General features: G+C 41.2%; 1 protein-coding gene across 1 annotated transcript in view; it reads left to right on the forward strand.

The window, feature by feature from the left end:
* The window catches only part of CSMD3 (CUB and Sushi multiple domains 3), a 1,090,172-nt gene that overhangs the window by 508,804 nt on the left and 557,733 nt on the right, over positions 1-23,635 (forward strand). The window contains exons 19-20 of the mRNA XM_044293228.1: positions 2,771-2,959; positions 19,437-19,606. Of these exons, the coding sequence (XP_044149163.1) occupies positions 2,771-2,959; positions 19,437-19,606 (359 nt within the window). The remainder of the gene's footprint in view (positions 1-2,770; positions 2,960-19,436; positions 19,607-23,635) is intronic.

Consider the following 23,635-nt stretch of genomic DNA (forward strand, 5'->3'; position numbering starts at 1 on the left):
ATTTTTTTTTGGCGGGGGGGGGGTTGAAGAGACAAAAAAAGGCGAATCAGTCATTTAGATATTTTTTCCTTTACTAATCTCACCGTAATGGGAAAATACATTGATATTTTAACATTTTGGGATTTTTGTGATATGGCAATGCTAATCATGCTTATTTTTTTTGTTGTTCATTTTTATTATTGGAAAAGAAGACTGATTAGAATTGTTGTATATTTTATAATTTTTTTTTTTTTTTACTTTTAATTTTCACTTATATTTGGGGATTTAAACGTGTTTGATAGAACTCTTGTCCCATAGACTGTAATAAATTGCCATTGGAGCCTTTGGGCCACAGGCAGGGCTCCATAGAAACTGTCACTGTGGTAGCCTTGGATCCTTCAGAGGGACTAAAGCTACCACAACGAATGAACAGTTTCCCCGGTCACAAATGACCACGGCATGAGGGGTTAAATATTTGTAATCAGAATTATCGCCAATCACAGACATTAGCTCCAGGTGGCTGCTGTTTAGAACACCATAAATTTGTGATGCATTGTGCCCGCTGCGCTCTAGAGCAGACAATATTTTAAAAGATTGGATTTCCTTAAGGGAATAAACAGGCTTTTAAACATATATTATTAGATTGTTCCCCATCAGTGCAGAGCATATCCAGATGAAAGGTTTGATTGGGATTGAGGGGGTACTATTTCCCCTTATTGAGAGCATCTCAGCACATAGTAGGTGTGAGGAGACGTATAGGCCAGGCAACACTCCTCTAGGTTTCTGGGGAAAATATATGCAAATTTGCTTTCCTTTCTAAAGGAGAAGAAAGCTAATGGTGGATTCGACTAGTTGAAATCAATGGAGACATTTAGCTTTTGAAAATCTGTAAAAAAAAAAGCATTAACAAAGCATTAATTACTCTGTGGAGTGTTTATTCCACACTGGAATACAGCACAGGGACATTTTTCAACGGAGCATTACCTGGAAACCATATAAAGACTTTCCCTGTGTTATCTGAAGGGGCTAAAAATCCTAGCTCTGCGCTCCGCTGCGGAATTAGCACTCCACAGTGTAAATAATAGTTTATTGAAGAGTTTCAAAGCCTGCTTAAAAGACGAAGCCTTGATGTATTGGCTTAATACATAAGATCTGGTGGCAACAAACTTTTTTTCTGTTCTTTTTGGAAAGAAAGCTAATTTTCATATTCAATGGAGGTTTGTCTAGCCTATAAGACTCCTCATGGAGGGGACTCTCTGCCTTTCTCTGATTCAGGTAGATTTGTATCCAAATTACATTTCTTTTTAAGGTTTAGACAAATAGGAATGAAACAAACTTTGAGAAATTTGCTTATCCATCTATCTATCTACAGTGTTAGAATAGGCTATGTTTCTATATGCATATAAAGCCTAATTCACACATCAGTGGTTAGTGATTTTATCAGTGATTTTGAGCCAAACCAGGATTGGTGCCTCCTCAGACATAAGGAATAAGGCTAGGTCTACACGACGACATTTGTTGCGCGACAAATAGGGCACAACCTTTTGTTGCACTAATGTCGCGTGACAATTTTTATAATGGCAGTCTATGGTGTCGCACTGCAACATGTGACATGCTGCCACTGCGACGCGACAGTCGCAGAAAAAAATCCATCTCGAATAGATTTTCTGCGACTGTCGCGTCGCAATCGCAGCATGTCGCATGTTGCAGTGCGACACCATAGACTGCCATTATAAAAATTGTCGCGCAACATTAGTACAACAAAATGTCGCGCGACAAATGTCGTTGTGTAGACCTAGCCTTAAGGAAAGATTTCCGCCCGTTCTGTGTTTAGAGCTGCACCTGGTTTTGCTCAAAATAACTGATGGAGATCACTGACCAAAACAATGATGTGAGAATGAGGCATAACATTTTCACTTAGTAGCCATATTCACGCATAAACAATCACATTATTAAATCCAATGATTCTGAAGTGGTTGAAAACTGATAAGGCTCCAGGCAATATGAGGATGAAGGAAAGGGGTTCGGACAGTTATTGTCCTTATTGTTCCCTGGTGAGGGGCTATCAACCCTACAAACCTTACCACAGGGTAACCACCCTAATATGACCCCTCTTCTAAAGAATAATTAATTAGCTTGTCTGCAATAATGTTTTTCATAATCCAGTAGCTTGCATATTTGGAGTAAATAGGAATTTTAATACAACCATAAAGGTGCCTTCACACATGGCAGAAAATTCCATTCATCTCAACAAGGCTTGAAGAAACCCATGTGCTTCCTGGCAAAACAACCATATTCAGAGGAATGGAAATTATTTTCAGTGGTAGAAATTTTATATACAAAATCTGCCATATATGTAGGGACCCTAGGGCTTCCATACACTAAATATATATAGTATTTAATAAAACACACAAATCCCATATAAAAAAAAATGTTTTGTATGTAGTGCAAATTATAATGCACTATAGAGCATAAAAATGTGCCAAAAAGCCCCCCAAAATTACACTTTATTTGCTCATCTTCTCTACTTCAGAAGGAGCATTGGGGATGATGAGGAGAGTTCTACAAGGGAATATGTATACTAGATTGCATCATTTTAGAAAAACTTTTAATAAATGACATAAAATGTAAAAAAAAAATCACATATTATTTAAGTTATTAAATTAGAAATAAATACTGTTCTATAAGTAAATACATGGTGTAGATGACATCTAGATATAGTATAATGTGATATTTAAATAAAGCACTTTTCCTTTTTTTAAGTTTCTTTTATTTATGTACCTCGTTACAGAATACAGTCTTGAACCTTGTGGTGATCCAGGAATTCCACAGTATGGAAGACGACATGGAAATCATTTTGGAGTAGGTGATTTGATTACATTTACCTGCTCATCTGGATATCGCTTGGAAGGAGTATCAGAGATCATATGTCTTGGTGGTGGGCGTCGTGTGTGGAGTGCACCTCTGCCAAGGTGTGTGGGTACGTGGTCAGCTGCTTTCATTTGCTTGTCTGTGTAGTCATTAATGAGAATTCTACTAAATACAATTGTTTTTTCTCAATTTAGTTGCATATATTCATTTTTAACAATTTTGCTTAAATATTGTAGACAAAGGAATTACATTGTTTGGGCAATTGCATTCTGATAGAAGGGTCCACTAAAATATGCTCACCACAGGAGTATGTTGGAGAAGTCATCAACAAGTGTTCACTTACCCTGCAGTGCCACCACAGACAAAAAAGGTTATACATAACTCAATGGCAACAATGGTCTGACAATGTAATACTCAGATCTGACATGTCCTTTGTAACAAGAGAGGGTCTCTGTAAATGTTTACAGCTGTGGCCAAAAGATGAGCGTTCTGAAATACACTTTTAAACTGACTAATCAGATATTTCAGAACTGTTTTTGTAATGTAAAAAACCTCTTTAAATTGACCCTATTTGGTCCAATAAGATTGGGACTATTAGATTTCCTTATGTAGACACTAAGTGTAATTGCCAAATGAGTCCAACTTTAAAGGAATTTTTCAGGTTTTGAAATCATAGCATATTTATTTTTTCAAAAATGGCCCCATTTGGGTCTACAGAGTGTGGTATTTCAGCTCAACCTATTTACTTCAATAGAGCTAAGCTGTAATACAAGAACCAAAAGCTATAACAATGGTTTTAGAAGAAATCAGACATGTTTTTCTAGTCATGTACTGTCCCTTTAATATGGTAGCTTTAAATATTTGTCTTTACTTTGCCTATGAATAATTAGACAGGACAGTGCTGTAGCGCCAAATACAGATACATAAAAGCTTCCTAAATAAAAATGAACACGCTTTCTAAACAGTCTATATTATTAATGTCACATCATGTTTTTTCTCCAATTTACCCTTAAAGAGGTTGTCTGGGTTCAGAGCTGAACCCGGACATGCCCCATTTTCACCTAGGCAGGCCCTGTGATATGAGCATTGGAGAATTTCATGCTAAGATGCTCTCCGTTTGCCATACGCTGAATCGAGCAGGCCAAAGGCATTATATAGAGTTTCGGGGATGAACCAGGCTCTCCAAAATGACTGCTAGATGGAGGCTTCTGCCCATCAGTAAACCCTGGGATATCACCGGCACTAATGGGTGGGCTTTAGTGCTGCCCTAGCCTGTAAAATTGCTAGGGCAGCGCTAAAGCCCACCCATCAGAGCTGGTGATATCACCGGCAACACTACTGTACGGAAGCCTTTGCCCGGCAGTATGTTATTATAAGCAAAAAAAAACGTTTGATAACGTTTTTTTATCGTTTGATAACTCAGGGCAAAGGAGAAAATTGGGGCATGAACCTCAGGGGGTTTGCCTGGGTGAAAAAGTGGGTATGTCTGGGTTCAGCTCTGCGCTGAACCCGGACACCCCCTTTAAGACTTTTACCTAGTGCTGCTGAAATTGATATAAATCAGAGCTCTACAAATTGTTTTTGATGGCTTACCCCTCCCTTCTCTTAGTTTTATGAATAGCAGCAGGAAGGGGGAGAATGTTATGCATGGCAGATCACAATGTGAAAAGGGCATTCAAATAGTGGAGGTCACATAGAATATGGATAGTTAGGGGGGAAAAAAGACATTATGCATTGAAAAAGTTGCAGGGCTGTGTATAAGTGTTGAGAGACTACAGAGCTCCCAGGGTAAACGTTGTAGGGAGAGGATAACCACAAATTCATCTGTGTTATTACAAGTTAGCTTCTTCATGAGCTGTAGAAATGAAAATCAAACTGTGCTTATACATCAGATCTAGTGAAGGCAGTAGCATCCTAGACATACAAACACAAGTTGCAAAAACAAATTACAAACACTGGGGGACATCTATCAGTCTGTTACTCCAGCTTTTGGCAAAAAATTTGAGAGTGATCCATATTTTTGACATTTGATCACAGTTTGCAACTTTTGGTGATCCTTGAAATTATTAGAAGTGGAGAAAAGAGTAGGTCAGGATTTTCAGATTAGAACACTTTCAAGTAGACTTTTAAACACTTTCTTACCTTTGTATAATTTTATACTTCGAGGAGGTAAGCTGTTAAGGAGGTAAACAGCCAGTAACATTACTATCTGCAGTGCCCTGTGGCGTTGCGGATTGTTGTGACCGCACTGTCATTAGACAGCTGCAGACTCAGTGAAGATCTGGGAGACCAGACAAAGTTTTCTCTGGGCATGAGATTGCTATAACAGGCTATCAACTGCAAAGAATATCAGGCAGGGGTGCACTTAACTAAGATCTTTGATGTGAGCACGACCGCTGTAAAGTTAACTGTAATCTAGCTATCTGTAAATTAACTTCTTCCTGCCCTAACTGTGGCAGGAAAGGGTTATATGACTTTTTTCCTTAAAAAAAACAAGGAAATGTATGCAAGTTTTTCCTTCAATATATATATATATATATATATATATATATATATATATATATAAATATACATATATATATATATAGGAAGAAAAGTATGGCAGCACCAATTCACAGCGTAAATGGCGGGTGCTGTGTCCAAGGGTGTTACTGCTTACAGATAAAATGTAGACGAAAACGGACAGCACATCCAGTAGAAAAAGTGGTAATTTATTGGGCCACAGTGGCACAGTGAGGCGATGTTTCAGCTCAAAACACATAGCCTTTCTCAAGCATGAAGGTTTTCTCTAATATTTTTAGTTATGTAGGCCCATTGTGTATATTAAAAAAAATAGCCTTATAAGGAAGAGGAGGTAAACAGTCTAGTAATTAATCTGTTAAAATGTTGCAAAAGAAAAGTTTCATCTCCCAGCCAGGTAATCCTGTGATGTATCTATAGACCTAGATGTGTACCACATTGCACATACTGTACGGTTAATATATTATTACTGTGCACCATTTCATAAATTTATCTCAACCTCACAAAGCAAAAACAGACTTAAAATTGACACCAAAACCACCACCTCCATCAGAGGGTCTGAAAATGAATGTAAGAAAATATTAAGATTGCATATGTAAATAAAGTGCATATAAAAGTAGTAGGACTACTATACAATTTACAAAAACATTAAATGAATGCTACTCTGCACACATTATATAGGTAATGAATGGTTTCAGTTAAATAATTGCATTAGATCCATTTATAGAATTATATAAATATTGTAATTAATGTACTTGTAACCCTGTGAAGTTACACAGGCTGCATTATCTGAAATGCCCAGTAGATGGCAGATGGACTCAGTATGCTGTTAATAAAACATTGAGCATTGATCACATGACCTGCTGAAATCAGTCACATGATTGTGGCATCATCACAGGTCCTTTTAGGATATACTTCCGGCACAGCGCTGAGGAGGGAGGTCCAGGAAGATTTCTGTCAGTTACCACATGCTCAGCCAGATAAAGGACATGTGTCGAGTTGTGAGAGACTGCAGCACAGAGAGAGAACCTTGTGGAGAGAACTTGCTTCACCCAAGGTCACATCTGCTGAGAGAGGGACCTGCTGGCAAAGACAAGCACTGAGTCCAGACGTCTGGTGAATCCAGTGAGAGGAGACTGCTGCTGACTGACCTGGTTAATCGTATTGTGAGGGTAAGCCAAACCTCTTCCTGTATCACCACAGGGCACCTGTCTCCTCATTAACAGTAAAGACTCTGAGGTCCAGTGACGGACATTATACAGCTCGGGCTGCTTCAGTGACCCTGTGGAGCAGGACTTATAGGGCCCCAACTCTCCTATGTGCACCAACGGCCACTAGGGCGAAGATAAGGGGGTGGGATGCAGGTGTGCTGGTGGGTGGGTGAGGAAAATCCACATTGCATTGTTATCTGTGTTATTCTATTGTATTTTCCTATGTATGTTGGTTCATTTGCTACTTACTATATAAAGTTAATTTCAGTTAGGCTGTGTCAGTCTCATTGCACCAAGTATGTTCCCAGTAGGACCCCACATCCCTACCCCGGATGCTCCACTGGGTGGAGGCACTGCCGCAGACATGTACCCCAGCTCCCAGATAGCGGAGGCTCAGGATCCGCCTGTCAGGCATAGTGAGTTAACTAGGTTTAGGGACCCCAAAGACACTAGGGAGCGCCCTCAAACCCCCGTTACATATGGAGGCACTACTGAGATGTATTGGGGTACAACCAGTGAGAATAAGTTAAGTCCTCAGGCCACTCCCTCCTTTGCAAAAGAGTGGGCCCAGCAAAGAAATGTACCATTACAGCAAGCTGTGATGTTATGCAAAGTCCCATCCTGCTGTGAGATGAATCACGTCATCTTGTGTATAGAAATTCGACTGGGAATAGAAATGGCGACCGTCAGGGATATCCTGCAGGATTCTGAAGGCCAAACTTACATGTTAATATATTGTCATACGGACTTGGGAGACCATGAGATGCCTACCAACATTCATTTATATGGAGCCCCGGATGAAGGATGCTCCTTAGTGTACGCTCTCCTTGATAAGAAAGAAAGGGTCTCACTGCAACAACCCTTTAAATTAGAACAGAGAGATTATGTCACAGAAAATTATTCTAAGCTCCTGACTCCCATCTCCGGAAAGGCCGGAGCCATTCTTAACCAAGCTGCCCATCCTCCTAGAGGACAGGGGATGATTACTCCTAAAGCAGAATCTCATCCATCTTCAGCATTACTGAAACCAGACAACCCTGAAGTACGCACCCTGCCTACAGGAGGTAGTGATGTATCGGACATACTACAGAAACTCTCAGAAGCCATAGTTACCGCAAACTAAAGGTGTTTTCTGGGAATCAGCCTGTTCCTTCAGGAGAAGAGCCTTTTGAGGTCTGGAAGGATAATGCTATGCAGTTGTTGGAGGAATGGTCTTGTACGGATACCATAAAGAAACAGCGGTTGGTGGAGAGTCTTCGTTTTCCCGCTACAGACATAATAAGACTGTACAAGGGAGTAAATGGGCAAGCTACTGTTCACGACTATCTACAAGTTTTACAGGATGCTTATGGGAAATCAGAAGATTTGGATGATCTGTTGGTTAAGTTCCTAGCCACTAAGCAGAAGGAGCATGAAAAAGCCACTGACTATATCAACCGGTTACAGCTATCGCTTGGAAAGTTATTCCGTAAAGGAGCATTTGAGTTGGATGCTCGGCTATCTAAGCAAATTCAGAGAGGTGGTTTGACCAATAATCCAGTTATGATTCTGCTGAGAGCCAAGTTGGATGATAAAGTTCTGCCTTATTCCATATTAATAAATACAGCCAGGAGATTAGAAGACCAGACGTGTCCACCCCTACAGAAGGAGAAAGAGGATACAGAACTGTCAGCTCTTAGGAAGAAGGTGGCTGAATTGGAGCTCTTATGCAAATCACCACCAGAGAGAGCCGATCCTCCCCCTGGAAGTGGGGGGCAACACAGGAAGACTCAGAAAAAACTTTTTCCTGAGGATTCACCCCGCCGAGGGGACTGCTTTAAATGTGGAAAGTCAGGGCATTTTCAGCGGGAGTGCCCTGTGAATTCCATGGAGGTGGATGTGGAAGTGCTGGCAACCGAGTTCGAGGAGACTCAAATGACTAGGTCTTACAAGCGAAGGAAGACCCGGCCTACATATAGTTTATCTGTAGGGGCCAAGATTGGGCCTAAATCTTTGATACACGTGCAAGTAGAAGGAATTCATGCTTCAGCATTGCTAGACACAGGTTCTCAAGTCACCATTATCTACAGAGACTTCTATGAACGTCATTTGAAACACATTCCTATGGAGCCTGCAGGAGAGTTTCAGCTATGGGGCGTTGGGTCTCAAGCTCAACCTGTGGAGGGATGCATAAAAGTGACCATAACTATTCCCCAGTTAAACACCGGGATGATATGTCCTATGGAGCTGGAAGCTTTGATATACCCGACAGCCAAGAAAGTGTGTGCCCCAATAATATTGGGTACTAATGCAAAGATGGTACAGGATGTATTCAAGGCTTATCTGACAGAAGTGGGAGATGTCTCCTTAGACCGACTGATGGAGGTCAGCCCTGTTCTAGGAAAAGAGTCCTTGAAACAAAACCAGGGTCGTGCCACTATTCAGGAACAGAACCCGCATTTGTGAAGCCTGGTGAGACCAAAACCTTACGAGCCATAGCCTCAATGCACCATGAAATGTTGGGGGGAACTGGACAATACCTTATTGAGTCTCTACCTGAAGAGGATCAGAAGAAGGGATGGACTCTCATACCTGAGGTAAAAGATTGGCGAAAAAGGTGGTGTCGGAGATTCCCTGTAATGGTACAGAATTTAACCCCCACAGAAATCCGGATTGATCGTCATCAGAAGATTGGTGTGATACACCTTTTAGATCAAGTTTCGTCCATCATGTCTGTGAGTGCAGAACAGAAGGATCATGTGAAAGCACCTTTAGATTTTGATCTAGAAGAGTCTCCTCTACCACAGCAGTGGAAAGACAGCCTTCGTTCAAAACTGGCCACCCGAGAGGGAGTGTTCTCCAGAGCAGAGATGGACGTGGGGTGTTCTAAGAGTGCCACCCATGCTATAAGACTTGCTGATCCTACTCCTTTCAGAGAAAGGTCAAGAAGAATACCCCCTCGAGATGTGGAAGATGTCCGGGACATGCTCCAGCAGATGGAAGGAGCAGGCATCATCACAGAGTCCCGGAGCCCCTATGCCTCACCTATTGTGGTAGTGAGGAAAAAGAATGGTTCAGTTCGGCTATGTGTGGACTACCGTACTCTGAACAAGAGGACTGTGCCAGATCCGTACACTTTGCCCCGGATAGAGGATCTTCTGAACGCCCTATCTGGCAGTCAGTGGTTCAGTGTGCTTGACTTGAGGTCTGGATATTATCAGGTACCCATGAAGAAGGAGGATCAGGAAAATACAGCTTTCATCTGCCCTTTGGGGTTCTTCCAGTTTACCAGAATGCCACAGGGAGTCACAGGAGCTCCTGCTACTTTTCAGAGGCTGATGGAGAAAACTGTGTGGGATATGAATCCCAATGAGTGTCTAGTGTATCTAGATGACCTAATTGTTTTCGGAAAGACCCCAGAGGAGCATGAACAAAGATTGCTAAAGGTGTTGGATCGACTTCAAGCTGAAGGCCTGAAGCTATGAGTGGACAAATGCCGATTTGCCCAGAACTCTGTCACTTATGTGGGGCACATAGTCTCCGCTGAAGGAGTAGCCACAGATCCTGCTAAAATTGAAGCAGTGTTGAATTGGCCAACACCAAATAACATCAGTGAGTTGCGGTCCTTTCTCAGATTCTGTGGTTACTACCGAAGGTTCGTGAAAGACTACTCAAAGATTGCTCGAGAGTTACATGACCTACTGAAGATTACCTCTGACGTAAAGGGTGCTAAGACACCATATCCTAAAGACCCCTTTGGAGAGAAATGGACTTCAGGATGTGAAGATGCCTTTCTGACATTGAAGAAAAGACTTACAGAAGCTCATGTCTTAGCCTATGCAGACCCTGAGAAACCATATATCCTCCATGTGGATGCCAGTATGGAAGGCCTAGGGGGTGTACTGCACCAAAGTTATCCAGAAGGATTGAGGCCGGTGGCTTACATAAGTGGAAGTCTTACAGGTGCAGAGAAGAACTATCCAGTCCATAAATTTGAATTTCTGGCACTCAAGTGGGCCATCGTGGATAAGCTGCATGACTATTTGTATGGAGCAACATTCGAAGTAAGGACTGACAACAATCCACTTACCTACATCCAGACTACAGCTAAACTGGATGCCACAGGCTGCCTTGTCAAGCTACAGTTTCAGCCTGAAGTACAAGCCTGGGCCCAAGAATGTCAGCGCAGATGCCCTGTCCCGCAGACCTAGACTCCCTCCTCACCAAGAAGAAGAGAAGTGGGAAGAGATCCCTGGGCTGGGGGTAGGAGCCTTTTCTCAGATGTATGTGGTGGCCGAGAGTCAAGAAGAATTTGCCGAGCTAAGAGGGATAGACTCCATTAGCCACTCTCCAGAAGCCGTGCCTGAGGTGTTCCATGCTCCAGTCATGCTCCAACAGTGGTCCAGTATAACCTCAGAAGACAAGAGGAAGGCTCAAGCGCAGGATTGGTATATTGGGATAGTTATCAGAGAAATAAAGACTAAGAATCCTAAATCGCTGACTTCTCTACCTGTGAGTCAAAGTGAATTATACCGAAGAGAATGGATAGACTACATCTCGAAGATGGAGTACTCTATAGGGTCGTGAAGTATCATGATCACCCTGACAGGAAACAATTGGTACTACCGCACAGACACCGTGGCATGGTCCTGAGAGCTCTCCACGATCAACATGGGCATCTCGGGGTGGACAAGACCTATGGCCTAGTACAAGATCGGTTCTATTGGCCTCGCATGAGGGAACATGTCGAGCAACATGTAAAGACAAGCAGGAGGTGTATCCAGAGGAAGACCCTGCCTGTGAGAGCTGCCCCTATGGGTCATCTGAAAAGTACAGCACCCATGGATCTTGTGTGCATGGACTATCTCTGCATTGAGAGCGATACAGCGGGAATTGGAAATGTGCTGGTGGTAACGGACCATTTCACCAGATATGCTCAAGCCTTCCCCACTAAAGATCAAAAGGCTGTGACTGTAGCCAAAGTCCTGTGGCAGAAGTATTTTATTCACTATGGACTACCCAATCGGATACACTCTGATCAAGGTAGAGACTTTGAGAGTAAGTTGATCAAGGAGCTGTTGGACATGTTGCAGGTGCAGAAGTCCAGAACCACACCTTATCATCCGGAGGGTGGTGCACAGCCAGAACGGTTCAATAGGACCCTCCTAGATATGCTAGGGACTCTCAAGCAAGTCGAGAAGCGCTCTTTGAGTAAACATGTGAAAGCCATGGTCCACGCATACAACTGTACAAGGCATGAATCTACAGGGTTCTCACCCTATTTCCTAATGTTCGGAAGAGAAGCTCGATTGCCGATAGATGTCCGTTTGGGAGGGTCTCCTGATGGAACAGATTCAACTTCACACTTTCAATATGTGAGGAACCTCAAACAAAACCTTCATAGGGCCTATGAGTTGGCCACCCAAGCTGCAGCAAGAATGGAAGAACGGAACAAAAGAAGGTATGATTCTAAGGTGAGATATCAGGAGATTCAAGCAGGGGATAAAGTTCTTCTCCGGAATCTAGGTGTGCCTGGAAAACACAAACTGGCTGACAGATGGAAAGATACTCTGTTTGAGGTTGTATCCAAACTGGAAGGACTGCCAGTGTACAACATTAGGGGCCCGGAGGGCCGAATAAAGGCTTGGCATAGAAACCATCTGCTTCCAGTTGTGTATGCTGATGAAGAGGAAGAGAGTAGTGAAGAACTGGAGGAAAACCCAGCAGAGAGTCCTGGAAATGGGACAGAGGAGACCCCGGGAACTCCCAGTGAAGAGGATCAGTGGTGGTCATCACCCGCAGAAGAAACACAGCAATTGCCTCCTTTAACTCCTGTGGTTTAACAAAGACCCGGAACCTCTCCTGGTTCACAAAGTTCTCCAAGGTTGAATCCAGAAAGTCCATGTTTTGTGCCTGGAACTTCCTTTAGAGACTCTACTTCGAGGACAGGAGTCGAAGTTCCACAGTTGATGTCCCAAGATCCTCTCCCACCGCAAGAACTGAGGCACAGCACCAGAATGCGGCATCCCCCTAGGGCCCTAGTTTATGATAATATAGAAGAGCCCAGTTATGCCCCGCTGACACAAGCAGCATATAAAATGGCCACTTTCCTACATGCACTAGCTGAAGTGGTAAATGTTAGTGATTCTTTGCCCTAGATAACTAGCTAGCTAGGATGTTACTGTGCTAACTGTACTGTATGTATACTAAACCTTTTTCTGTTGAAATTTTGTTAAGTATTTTCAAGGGGGAGCATGTAACCCTGTGAAGTTACACAGGCTGCATTATCTGAAATGCCCAGTAGATGGCAGATGGACTCAGTATGCTGTTAATAAAACATTGAGCATTGATCACATGACCTGCTGAAATCAGTCACATGATTGTGGCATCATCGCAGGTCCTTTTAGGATATACTTCGGGCACAGCGCTGAGGAGGGAGGTCCTGGAAGATTTCTGTCAGTTACCACATGCTCAGCCAGATAAAGGACATGTGTCGAGTTGTGAGAGACTGCAGCACAGAGAGAGAACCTTGTGGAGAGAACTTGCTTCACCCAAGGTCACATCTGCTGAGAGAGGGACCTGCTGTCAAAGACAAGCACTGAGTCCAGACGTCTGGTGAATCCAGTGAGAGGAGGATGCTGCTGACTGACCTGGTTAATCGTGTTGTGAGGGTAAGCCAAACATCTCCCTGTATCACCACAGGGCACCCGTCTCCTCATTAACAGTAAAGACTCTGAGGTCCAGTGACGGACATTACACAGCTCGGGCTGCTTCAGTGACCCTGCGGAGCAGGACTTATAGGGCCCCAACTCTCCTATGTGCACCAACGGCCACTAGGGCGAAGATAAGGGGGTGGGATGCAGGTGTGCTGGTGGGTGGGTGAGGAAAATCCACATTGCATTGTTATCTGTGTTATTCTATTGTATTTTCCTATGTATGTTGGTTCATTTGCTACTTACTATATAAAGTTAATTTCAGTTAGGCTGTGTCAGTCTCATTGCACCAAGTATGTTCCCAGTGGGACCCCACATCCCTACCCCAGATGCTCCACTGGGTGGAGGCACTGCCGCAGACATGTACCCCAGCTCCCAGATAGCGGAGGCTCAGGATCCGCCTGTCAGGCATAGTGAGTTAACTAGGTTTAGGGACCCCAAAGACACTAGGGGGCGCCCTCAAACCCCCGTTACATACTTAATATATATTTATTTGTTAATTTTATTTTTAACCCCTTGGTGACCAGCCTGTTTTAGGCCTTAATGACCAAGCAGTTTTCTTCAGTTTTTTATCGTCGCCTTCCAAGAGCTATAACTTTTATATTTTTCCATCTATATAGCTACATGAGGGTTTTTTTTTTTTTGTAGGACAAGTTGTAGTTTTTAATTGTGCCATTTTAGGGTACACATAACTTTCATTCTTTGCATAAAATACTTAATATCTTTATTAAGTATGATTATAGCAAATAATTAAGCAAATAATTATGCAATAATACCCCTTTTTTTAAAAAGAAGAAAATATTTTTTTGCATTGCCGCATCCCAAGATCAATAACTTTTTTTTATTTTTCTTTCTATGGAGTTGGGTGAGGGTTTGATTTTTGGGAGTTGACTTGTGCTTTTCAATGGTTTCATTTTGGGGTAAATAACACTTTTTGATCGCTTGTTATTATGTTTTTTTCGGTGGTGACTAAGAATAAATTAGCAATTCTGGATTATTATTTTTTAACAGCATTTGCCGTAAAGGATAAATGACATTATATTTGTTTAGTGCGGGTTGTTACAGAAGTGGGAATAATAAGCATGTGGGGGAGATTTTATTTTTGCAATTTTTTTGTTGAAAAGAGTATTTTCATTTGAAAAAAGTGTATTTAAAAATAAATAAATTAATAAATATTTTATTTTTTACTTTTTTAAATCACTTAATAGTCCCACAAGGGGACTATACAAGGCAATCTTTTGATTGCTTCTAAAATACAATGCACCCTCCCTGTAGTGCATTTCATTTTGATGTTTGTGCAATATTGTCATTGACTAGCAAGTTGTGCCAGAGAGGCACAACCTGCAGAGGAATACTCAAGGCAGGCTTGGGGCCTACACCAGGTCCCAGCCTGCCTATACACACATCAGAATCCCGCGATCGCTTTTGCTGGGCGCCGATGGGAGACAGAGAGAGTTTGCTCTTTCTGTCACCACTTACATGCGGCAGGCGCCATTGCCACAGCATGTAAGAGTTTAAACAGCCCCAATTGGCACTCCTGTTCCTACTTATGTGAGAAACAAACCTCCGCTTAGCACTTAGACCGGGCCACAAGGTAAAGGCGACCGCTCAGACTAAGACCCCATATTGATAGTGACCGCCCTAAAAAGGTGTATTGGTGGTCACTAGAGATGAGTGAATTTCTCAAAAATTTGATTTGGCCGTTTTTTCCAGAAAAATTTGTTCGATCTGAATTTATTTGTGACAAATCGCATTAAAAAACATCTATTTCCAGGCTGCATAGAGCCTTTACAGTGGTAAAGAACACCGTGCCTTGCAGTAATACGCATAGGGAGTCTGCTGTGGTAGTGAAATAATACTGTCAATCAGTATGACATGCAGATGGCAGGCGTCGCTAATAGAATCACACTGAACACTTCACTTATTTGGGCAGTCACAGGGCCAAAACCGACCAAATAACTCAAGTATTAACTCAGGCTTAGAGGTCATTGTTAGTGTAAAGAAGAAGCACACTCCTTTTAAACTTTTGGCAGCTGATTCCATATACGGTAGATGTCTATATCTTTTTCTCAAAACATATGACAATAAATGGTTTTAACGCAAATAACATCAAATGTGAAAGGCGTATATTTTTCTCATTTTCTATGGAAATATGACAAGAAGCACTTTTAGCGCAAATAACACCAAATGTGAACGGCGTCTATTTTTCTTGTATTGTACTATAATAGGGCACTAAACGCTTTCACCATTTTTAGCTGCAGAAGTGATCAGAGTATATATTTCTCTTTTTCCACAGATATAAGCCACTAAAGGCTTTTCAACATAACACTTGCACCCCTACAACAAATTGCTGGAATGACAGAGCTGTATAACGGCTATTTGGATCCCCAAATAATCTTTCCTTGTACTTATAAATCATATTTTTTCCCAATGATTCTGTATGACTCTCCCTAGCCCCTGCAACATCTGACTCTGCACTTAGATTGATTCCTCCCTATACTTATCGTGCACTTATAAAACGCTTTTTTTTCACAATGAGGTTTTCTTTCACTCTCCCTAGCGCCTGCATAAACGTCTGTCCCTGAACAAAGTACAATGGTGAATGGCAGAATCTAAGATGGCCGCCAAATTTATAGGGCTGTGACATCACCGGGCTGGCTGGCAGCTGGTTGGCTGCTTGCATTATGGGTCATCCTGCCTTCCCAGATTTCCTTGCCTCATGTCCTCACATGTGTAGTCACCATTGTAGCCACCATGTTAGGAACAATTGTGATTTGTTACCACAAAGTGAGAGGTAATTCATTCAGAATCAAATTTTTCCTGAAATTCGGAACTAATTCGACTTTGTTAGCTCTAGTGGTCACTAAGGGGTTAAATCACCTAACAGGTAGAAATGTGTTGGAATATGCCATTTAAAAAATAATAATAATTATGGACACCCAATTATGAATAGAAGTTAAATTTCTGCTACAAACCTGCTGCATATGAATCTGCTCTTAGGGTATATGTTTTACAAATTTTTGCAAAGATTGGGGAAAAAACAAAAAGAGGTACAAAGATGGCCTGTGTGAATGAACCCTAACTGACTGCTTCTAAAACAGGCTTGTTAATTGGTAAATCCAGCATGCCACAATAATATACAGTATTATCTGATTATCTGAGCCCCCCTACTTATATAAATATCTGTTCCTGTTTCCGTGATCTGTGATGGCTCCAGCAGTTGGACCCCACTAACCAGATACCTATCCCTATCCTGTGTATAGCAAATATGTGGTTGTCATGGGACAACTAGGTAATTGGTTTCATGTAAAAAAAATGTGTTCTAAAACTTCAAATTTCAGCATTAAAACCTAAATCTGGTTCCCACTTACACATGATTACTGAAAATTTGAAGGAACCAGTGGCTACTCTCTACAGAGTTACGGTTTTTATCATCTATCACAGCCCTCTTTAAAATTGTTTTGAAAGCTCACTTTATGGAACTCTCCCACAGGCAAGTCATCTCAGAGAAAAGTTCTCATCCTAAATGGGAGCAGCGGAAATAGAAAGTTAATGTCCTCAAACAGCGGCAGAAGCTGTGATATCAGGTGAAGCGGAGCTGGAGGCATTATGTACCTATGGTTCCCACTTCCCAATAATCACTACTGCCCAACTGAGCAAATCGTCAAAAAGTTACTTTTAAAACTCTGAGACTTCAGACTTATTAGATTTAAGAGCTTGCTAAAGCTGAGTTTGTCATTTGTCAAAACTCACCACCATATAATTTGTTATTTGCAATTTTCTTTGGGAGAAATGTATTATTTTTCCAGATTTTTTTTATTGATGACCTATTCTTAAGATTTAATCATCAATACTGTTGAGCAAAGTAAAGCATTCAAAGCGGAATTTGGTCCGAAGTTTAACTTCGATTCGCAATGAATCTGAATTTTTTTGCGCTTCATGGTAATGAATCAGTTTTTCCTAAACTTGTGGCTGCACATGTTATATTCACACTACTGCAGTGTTTGGCGGTCCTCAAATTGAGTATCACATGCAAAACACGGATACCTGCCCGTGTGCATTCCTTAATTTGCGGACTGCACATGGTGGACAGGAATAGGTCATGCTCTATCTTTTTTGCGGGGCGATGAAACAGAACTACAGATGCGGAAATAAATGGGTTTGCACCAAAATTGTGGAACGAATGCGGACTCATTCATACGGTCGTGTGAATGAGCCCTAACAAAGTGAAAGCAAGAAACCCGGGAGATCACGCATAATCCCAAACAGCCAGCCAGTCCACAAATAGCCATTCCTTGTGATGTCACAGCCCTATAAAACCCTCGTCCCACTATTGTCCTGTAAGCTGAGCATAGGTGATGACATGGCACGCGTTGATGTGCTAGGAGCAGTGTTGCTGAAAATGATTAATAGAAGAATATTGGAGAGGGAGAGTGCATGAAGACTGCAGGGAAATTGCAGGGAGTGTGCAGAAAGACTACAGGGTGAGTGCAGGGAGACTAATTCTGTTTCAGTTTAATTTATTTATTCCTACATTTACTTGCTCCTACATCAGCCATAAAGTAAGATAGATAATTCAATATCCATAATATGGAAGCCTTTATTGTTCTGGTGCCAGAGTGACAACCAATACCATCCAGGGGGGCCAAGTCTTGATAATGACCATCCTCATGTTTTGCTGGCTTTACTTCTTCCAAATCATCCTCCAAGTCTCCATGTCCTAGAAAAGTCAGCAAGATGCAGAGAGGAAAAGTTGGATGTTCCTGATAACATATTTTCATCAATATTAGATGACGAGGAAAAAGAGGAAAAGCAGATAGCAGAAGAAGGGCTCCTACCTGTAGGGCAGGAGAGCACTGGGGTTTGAGAAGTGGGTATGCCACAGCTAATTAATATTCTCTTTTTACTGTCAATCTACAGGAGATTGCAGGCAAGAACACCACTAATTTGAATATTGTCCCCCTTTCTAACCAGCCAAACCCCATGCCAGCAACAGGCCCTGTTTAAAGGTGCATTAAAGGTGGCTGTTAACAATGAAGACCGATTATACAGTGTGGCCTTCATTATTACATGAAAGACCGCTGTGGGCTAATTGGCCATTTGGTTCTTCACCACAGCATAGCCGTAACCGGCCCATAGCAGTACTGCTTCGTGTGGCCATACCCTAAGGCAGAGTGGCCTGGATATACCAGATTTATGGTGATTTAGAACTAATTTCTTGGCTAACTTTGGTGAAGTTGCCGAATTTAATTTTTCAAAGCTTTGCTCATCTCTAATCTATCAGTATCAGATCAGCAGGCATCTGACACCCTGCAATGCCGTAGATCAGCTGCACTATATTATATTCCGTTTTAACTCTGTCCATGTTGTTGAGTTGTTGTCGAAAGGCTGTTCAGCCAGGGTGTTGGGCATTGGACCCCTGCCGATCAGCAATAGATCGTCTATCCTAATGATAAGCCATCACTTAATAAAAGTTGGACAACGCCTTTAACATATATATCTCGCTGATTTGGTCACACCACTAATCTACAGCATTCCAGCCAATACTAATCCCTTGTCTTTGAAAAGCTTAAGAGAACAAACTTAATATTATTAACTCAAGGTAATGGAATTCCTTTGGATATGTTCACAAGATGGATTTTCTGTTTGGATTTTGAGATGAAATCTAAGAGAAATCCTCATAATCTCTATCTAGAAACCCATTTGTTTTGGGAAACAGGGTACCATGTCAATTTTTGTCCCATTGAATTGGATTTTCACAACTGCAGAAATCCAAGGGTCAGCCTTTTGTGAGCAAACCCTCACTATAACTCTGTATTAGACCATTCAATGCCATTTATAATGCATTTATACTGAATCAATCACATGGTGATCAACCTTAGTCTACATATTCCTTCTTATTAACCTAAAATAACTCAACGTATAATGTAGCAAAGTAGCATCCAAGCCTTACCTGTTATACCACTTCAGGGAATTCAACAACCCCCTTGACTGAGACAATTGTGTTTCAGCTGAGAATTCTAAAACCTGCCGTTTAGTGGGATCAGGTTGGTAATTATCTTAATGTGCTTAGTTATGTTTTACAGTTTCATTGGGAAAAGCAGTTATGAAGCACAGCACTGCCTATTAACATGTCTTCTCTCACTTTGTGTTTTATCTGCAGCTGAATGCGGAGCATCTGCAACAAATAATGAAGGAATTCTGCTGTCTCCGAATTACCCACTGAACTATGAAAATAATCATGAATGTATTTACAGCATTCAAGTTCAAGCAGGAAAAGGAATCAATATTTCAGCCAGGACATTTCATTTAGCACAAGGAGATGTACTAAAAGTAGGTTATTTTTTCACCATTAAATATTTGAGCTTCAAAAACATATTAACCTCATGAGGACTGAACAATTTTTGTATAAAATGAATTGAAGTTTTGAAGGAAAATAAATAAATACCACACCTCCATAGTCTATGTTGACATGTCATGGATTTGTCAACAACAAATAAACAAATTCAAAATATATTTTACAAAGTTGTCCACAGAAGAAATTTGAGACTGATACTTTGGTTCCAGCAATGGATATGCCAATGAATTTGCACATGGATCAGTCCCATTGTCAATCACATCTTTCTGCATGGAATCTCTAGAAGTGTATGCTCATGTTTTTTTTTTTTTTTTTTTTCTATACCACAAACAAAAATCTGCCTAGATTTTTTTCTGGGGCATGTGAATGAGGTTACAAAACCCCCATTCATATCCACTGTATTCAAAATGTTGATAGATTTGGTGAGGGTTTGCCTACATAATATGTGCCTAAGTAGTTATCAATCCATGATGAGTGAACATTATTGAGATATTTCCCCAAATGGTTCCAGGAGAGAATATCTCTGCAATAAGAATCCAATGAAATATGCTGCAATTGTTTATTACAGATTCTATATGAATCTGTGAAAAAAAACTTACATGCATAGTTGACCTATACATTTTTACGTGGATGGAGCTGTCATATGGTTGTATACTGTACATGAGGAGCAGCATTACCGACAATGGTCATAAAAGACTCCCACTGAGATGGAAAAACCTCTGTTTGTGATGAGAGGCCAACTCAGTGGGCATCTAAACAGGATCTTTGGATAATGATAGCACTGACAGTAAGTGTACTATAACTCCTTATAACTACTGTCAGCGCTAAGTACTGGGAGCTTGGTTCTCCTCTCTCTTCCTTGTTAGTTACTAAACGGATAGAGGAGAGAAATGAGACTGATTAACGGAATTTCCAGCACGTGCCGCTAATAGTAGGCATACAAGGACATAGTACACTTCTTGTCAGTAGTCAGTTCTGTTCTTATTTCTCCTTCCTATGCTTAATAACAAAGAAGAAAAGGAAACAGATAAATGTAGATATCTGCCAGTGGCCATCACTCTCAGCAAGTCAGATACGCAGGGACACAGACGGAGAGGATGCTTATAGGGAGCCAGAGGGTGGGGTTATGTACACAAAATGATCTCGAATGTTCATCTGACTGCTGATGACACGGTCAATTAGAATGATGCTAAGGAGATGCTCTACAGCCTGTTTTCTACTAAAAAATTAACACTTTTCTCTAATTAAAGAGGACCTTTCCCCACTCATGACATGCCTGTTTTAATAGCTTCATACATTCCCTGTGTAATAACAACTCTGGAGCATCTATTCTTATGGCTCTATGTCCTGCCATTCCTTTATTGTTTCTACTAGAGGTTATTAATTAATTGCTAGCAGTCTGCACTAAGGGTACAGAGGGGAGGTGACCAGTTGGGGGTGTGTACCTGCACAGCCTTAAAATGGCAGCACTGATTGGATAGAATGAGTCTGTGCAGGTACACACCCCCAACTGGTCACCTCCCCTCTGTACCCTTACTGGAGACTGCTAGCAATTCATTCATAACTTCTAGTAGAAATAATAAAGGAATAGCAGGACATAGAGCCATGAGAAAAGATGTTCCAGAATTGCTATTACACGGGGAAGGCATGAAGCTAATAAAACAGACATGTCAGGAACGGTGAAAGGTCCTCTTTAAGTATATTATAAAAAAGCTTAACATCCTTGTCCCTACACAATATTAAAAATAAACCGAAATGAAACTTACACTTTAAGGAGGACCTGTCTTTTCTGCTAGCATGTCTGTTTTAGAAAATAATTGCATAACCCATAATATTGCAATTTTTTGTTATTTCTCCTACTAATTTACGAATAAATTGACAACTGGATTCTATCAGGTTAAGGGGTGTTACTACATACTCTCGCACTGCCAATGTCATACTGGATAATGATATTGCCTCTTGACAAGGGAAATGGTAACACCTAGTTGTCAAATCATTTATTAGTCTCTAAGTGGAATAACAAATAGCATACATTCTTTTTTAAAGACTGATATATGTTTTTTATTAACTAAAGGTGGCCATACACCTGTGGAATCATCAATATATTTTTTCCTATAAAACCTTAAATTGAGAGAAGTATATAGTGCAGTTAAACAGATATTAAATGTCATTTTGGGAACTGTGCAATTAATTCTCCGAGATGATGGATAAGAAACCCTGATTCTCAGCTGAATAATTCTCTGTATGGTTTAGTCAAAATGCATTCACAGACTTTTGTGTGCTGCTTCACCAGTTTTTCAAGAACAGTTGTCTTCAACTTCGGCCCCATTCCAAGTTCATTTCAAAAGTAATTTATCTTGCACGGCTTTCCATTGTTCTGCTGTCATGCCCCAAGGCAAAACCTATCATTGGATTTTATTCAAAGTGCTAAGACTTTATTTACAAATTAAGTTACACATGTACAATAAAATTAGTTCTTATGTTATACTACAAAAGAATCATCAGTTTGTAAAAATAATCTGTCAACAGTTTTAACCATGTTAAACTGCTGACAGTACTAGGTATTGTCAAGAGAATATGAACTTTCATTCCACCAGATTCTGATCCTTAAGTGCATTGGTGGTCTATTGGTTGTACTATATAGCATTCACATAGAGCAGAGGGGAGGGACTGTGAAGCAGAGAGAACTTGACAGTGAAGCCTCTCACTGGGCACTTGCAAGAGCAGAACCTGGCAGAAAAAAAAAAAAAACTGAATGTTCACACTACTCCTGATGATAAAGCTCCACAAAAAGTATGTTAGCATTACTTGCGCCAGCCAGCAATAATTTAAGGTGTGTGGCTTCTTTAACGGTATGTTCCTTAGAGTTGCCTGGTATATAGACCAACATTTCAGAGTCCCTGGTTGCTGTAAGCTGCTTGGCCAGTCTTCTGAAAAAAAAAAAAAAAATCACTAAGATAAAGTGGCCTAAGTGGGAGGAAATGCTCAAAAACCCCAAACACTGTAGAGTGTTTATAACCGGGGGAGAAATTCCTCCGCATGTGATCCATTGCTAACGGCAATGCCCAGCAAAACATGCATACAATGGAGGATGTTGGCAGCGGACCACATGCACCACAATGGTATCCTACACAAGATGAAGTAGTGTGTGGATAAAAATATACAAATACATAAATAACTGCAAAAGGTTCACCACAATGATATGCAACTGACAACACTGGCTAATCCCTCAGGCTGATGATAAAAACTGAGACTTTAGCCAATGTATTCCAGTCAGGAACACATCGGAGCCCTTTTGCACCACTGTCAAGGTATCTCAGTGTGGCATGGGTCCTACCACTAGACTACCTATGGTTTGTGAACACGGTCTGAAAGGCGTTAAGATCCAACTCACAGCCAAGCTCCCACATACCTTCATAGTGATATCACTCATGCAGTGGGAGAAGGCATAAGGCTGCAAGCCCCACCTATAATAGACCATGTGACACAGAGGCTACCAGGTGCAACAGAATGCTACCATCATTGCGCAATGGTACATTCCATAAATATAAAGAAAAATCACAAGATGGGATAATGTGTGGATGAAAATATACAAATACATAAATCACTACAAAAGGTGCACCACAATGATATGCAACTGACAACACTGGCTAATCCCTCAGGCTGATGTTAAAAACTGAGACTTTAGCCAATGTATTCCAGTCAGGAACACAACGGAGCCCTTTTGCACCACTGTTTTTTGCTGGGGATTGCCACTAGCAACGGATCACATGCAGAGGAATTGCTCCCCCGGTTATAAACACTCCACAGTGTTTGGAGTTTTTGAGCATTTTCTCCCATTTAGGCCACTTTATTTCAGTTATTTGTCTTGATATGTTTAGAATGTGCCATTACGTACTGCTGGTAGCATTCTGTTTCACCTGGTAGCCTGTGTCACATGGCCTGTTATAGGTGGAGCTTACAGCCTTATCATCTCTCCCACTGCCTGAGTGATCTCACTATGG

This window comes from Bufo gargarizans, chromosome 5 (assembly GCF_014858855.1).
Source record: "Bufo gargarizans isolate SCDJY-AF-19 chromosome 5, ASM1485885v1, whole genome shotgun sequence".
NCBI lineage: Eukaryota > Metazoa > Chordata > Amphibia > Anura > Bufonidae > Bufo > Bufo gargarizans.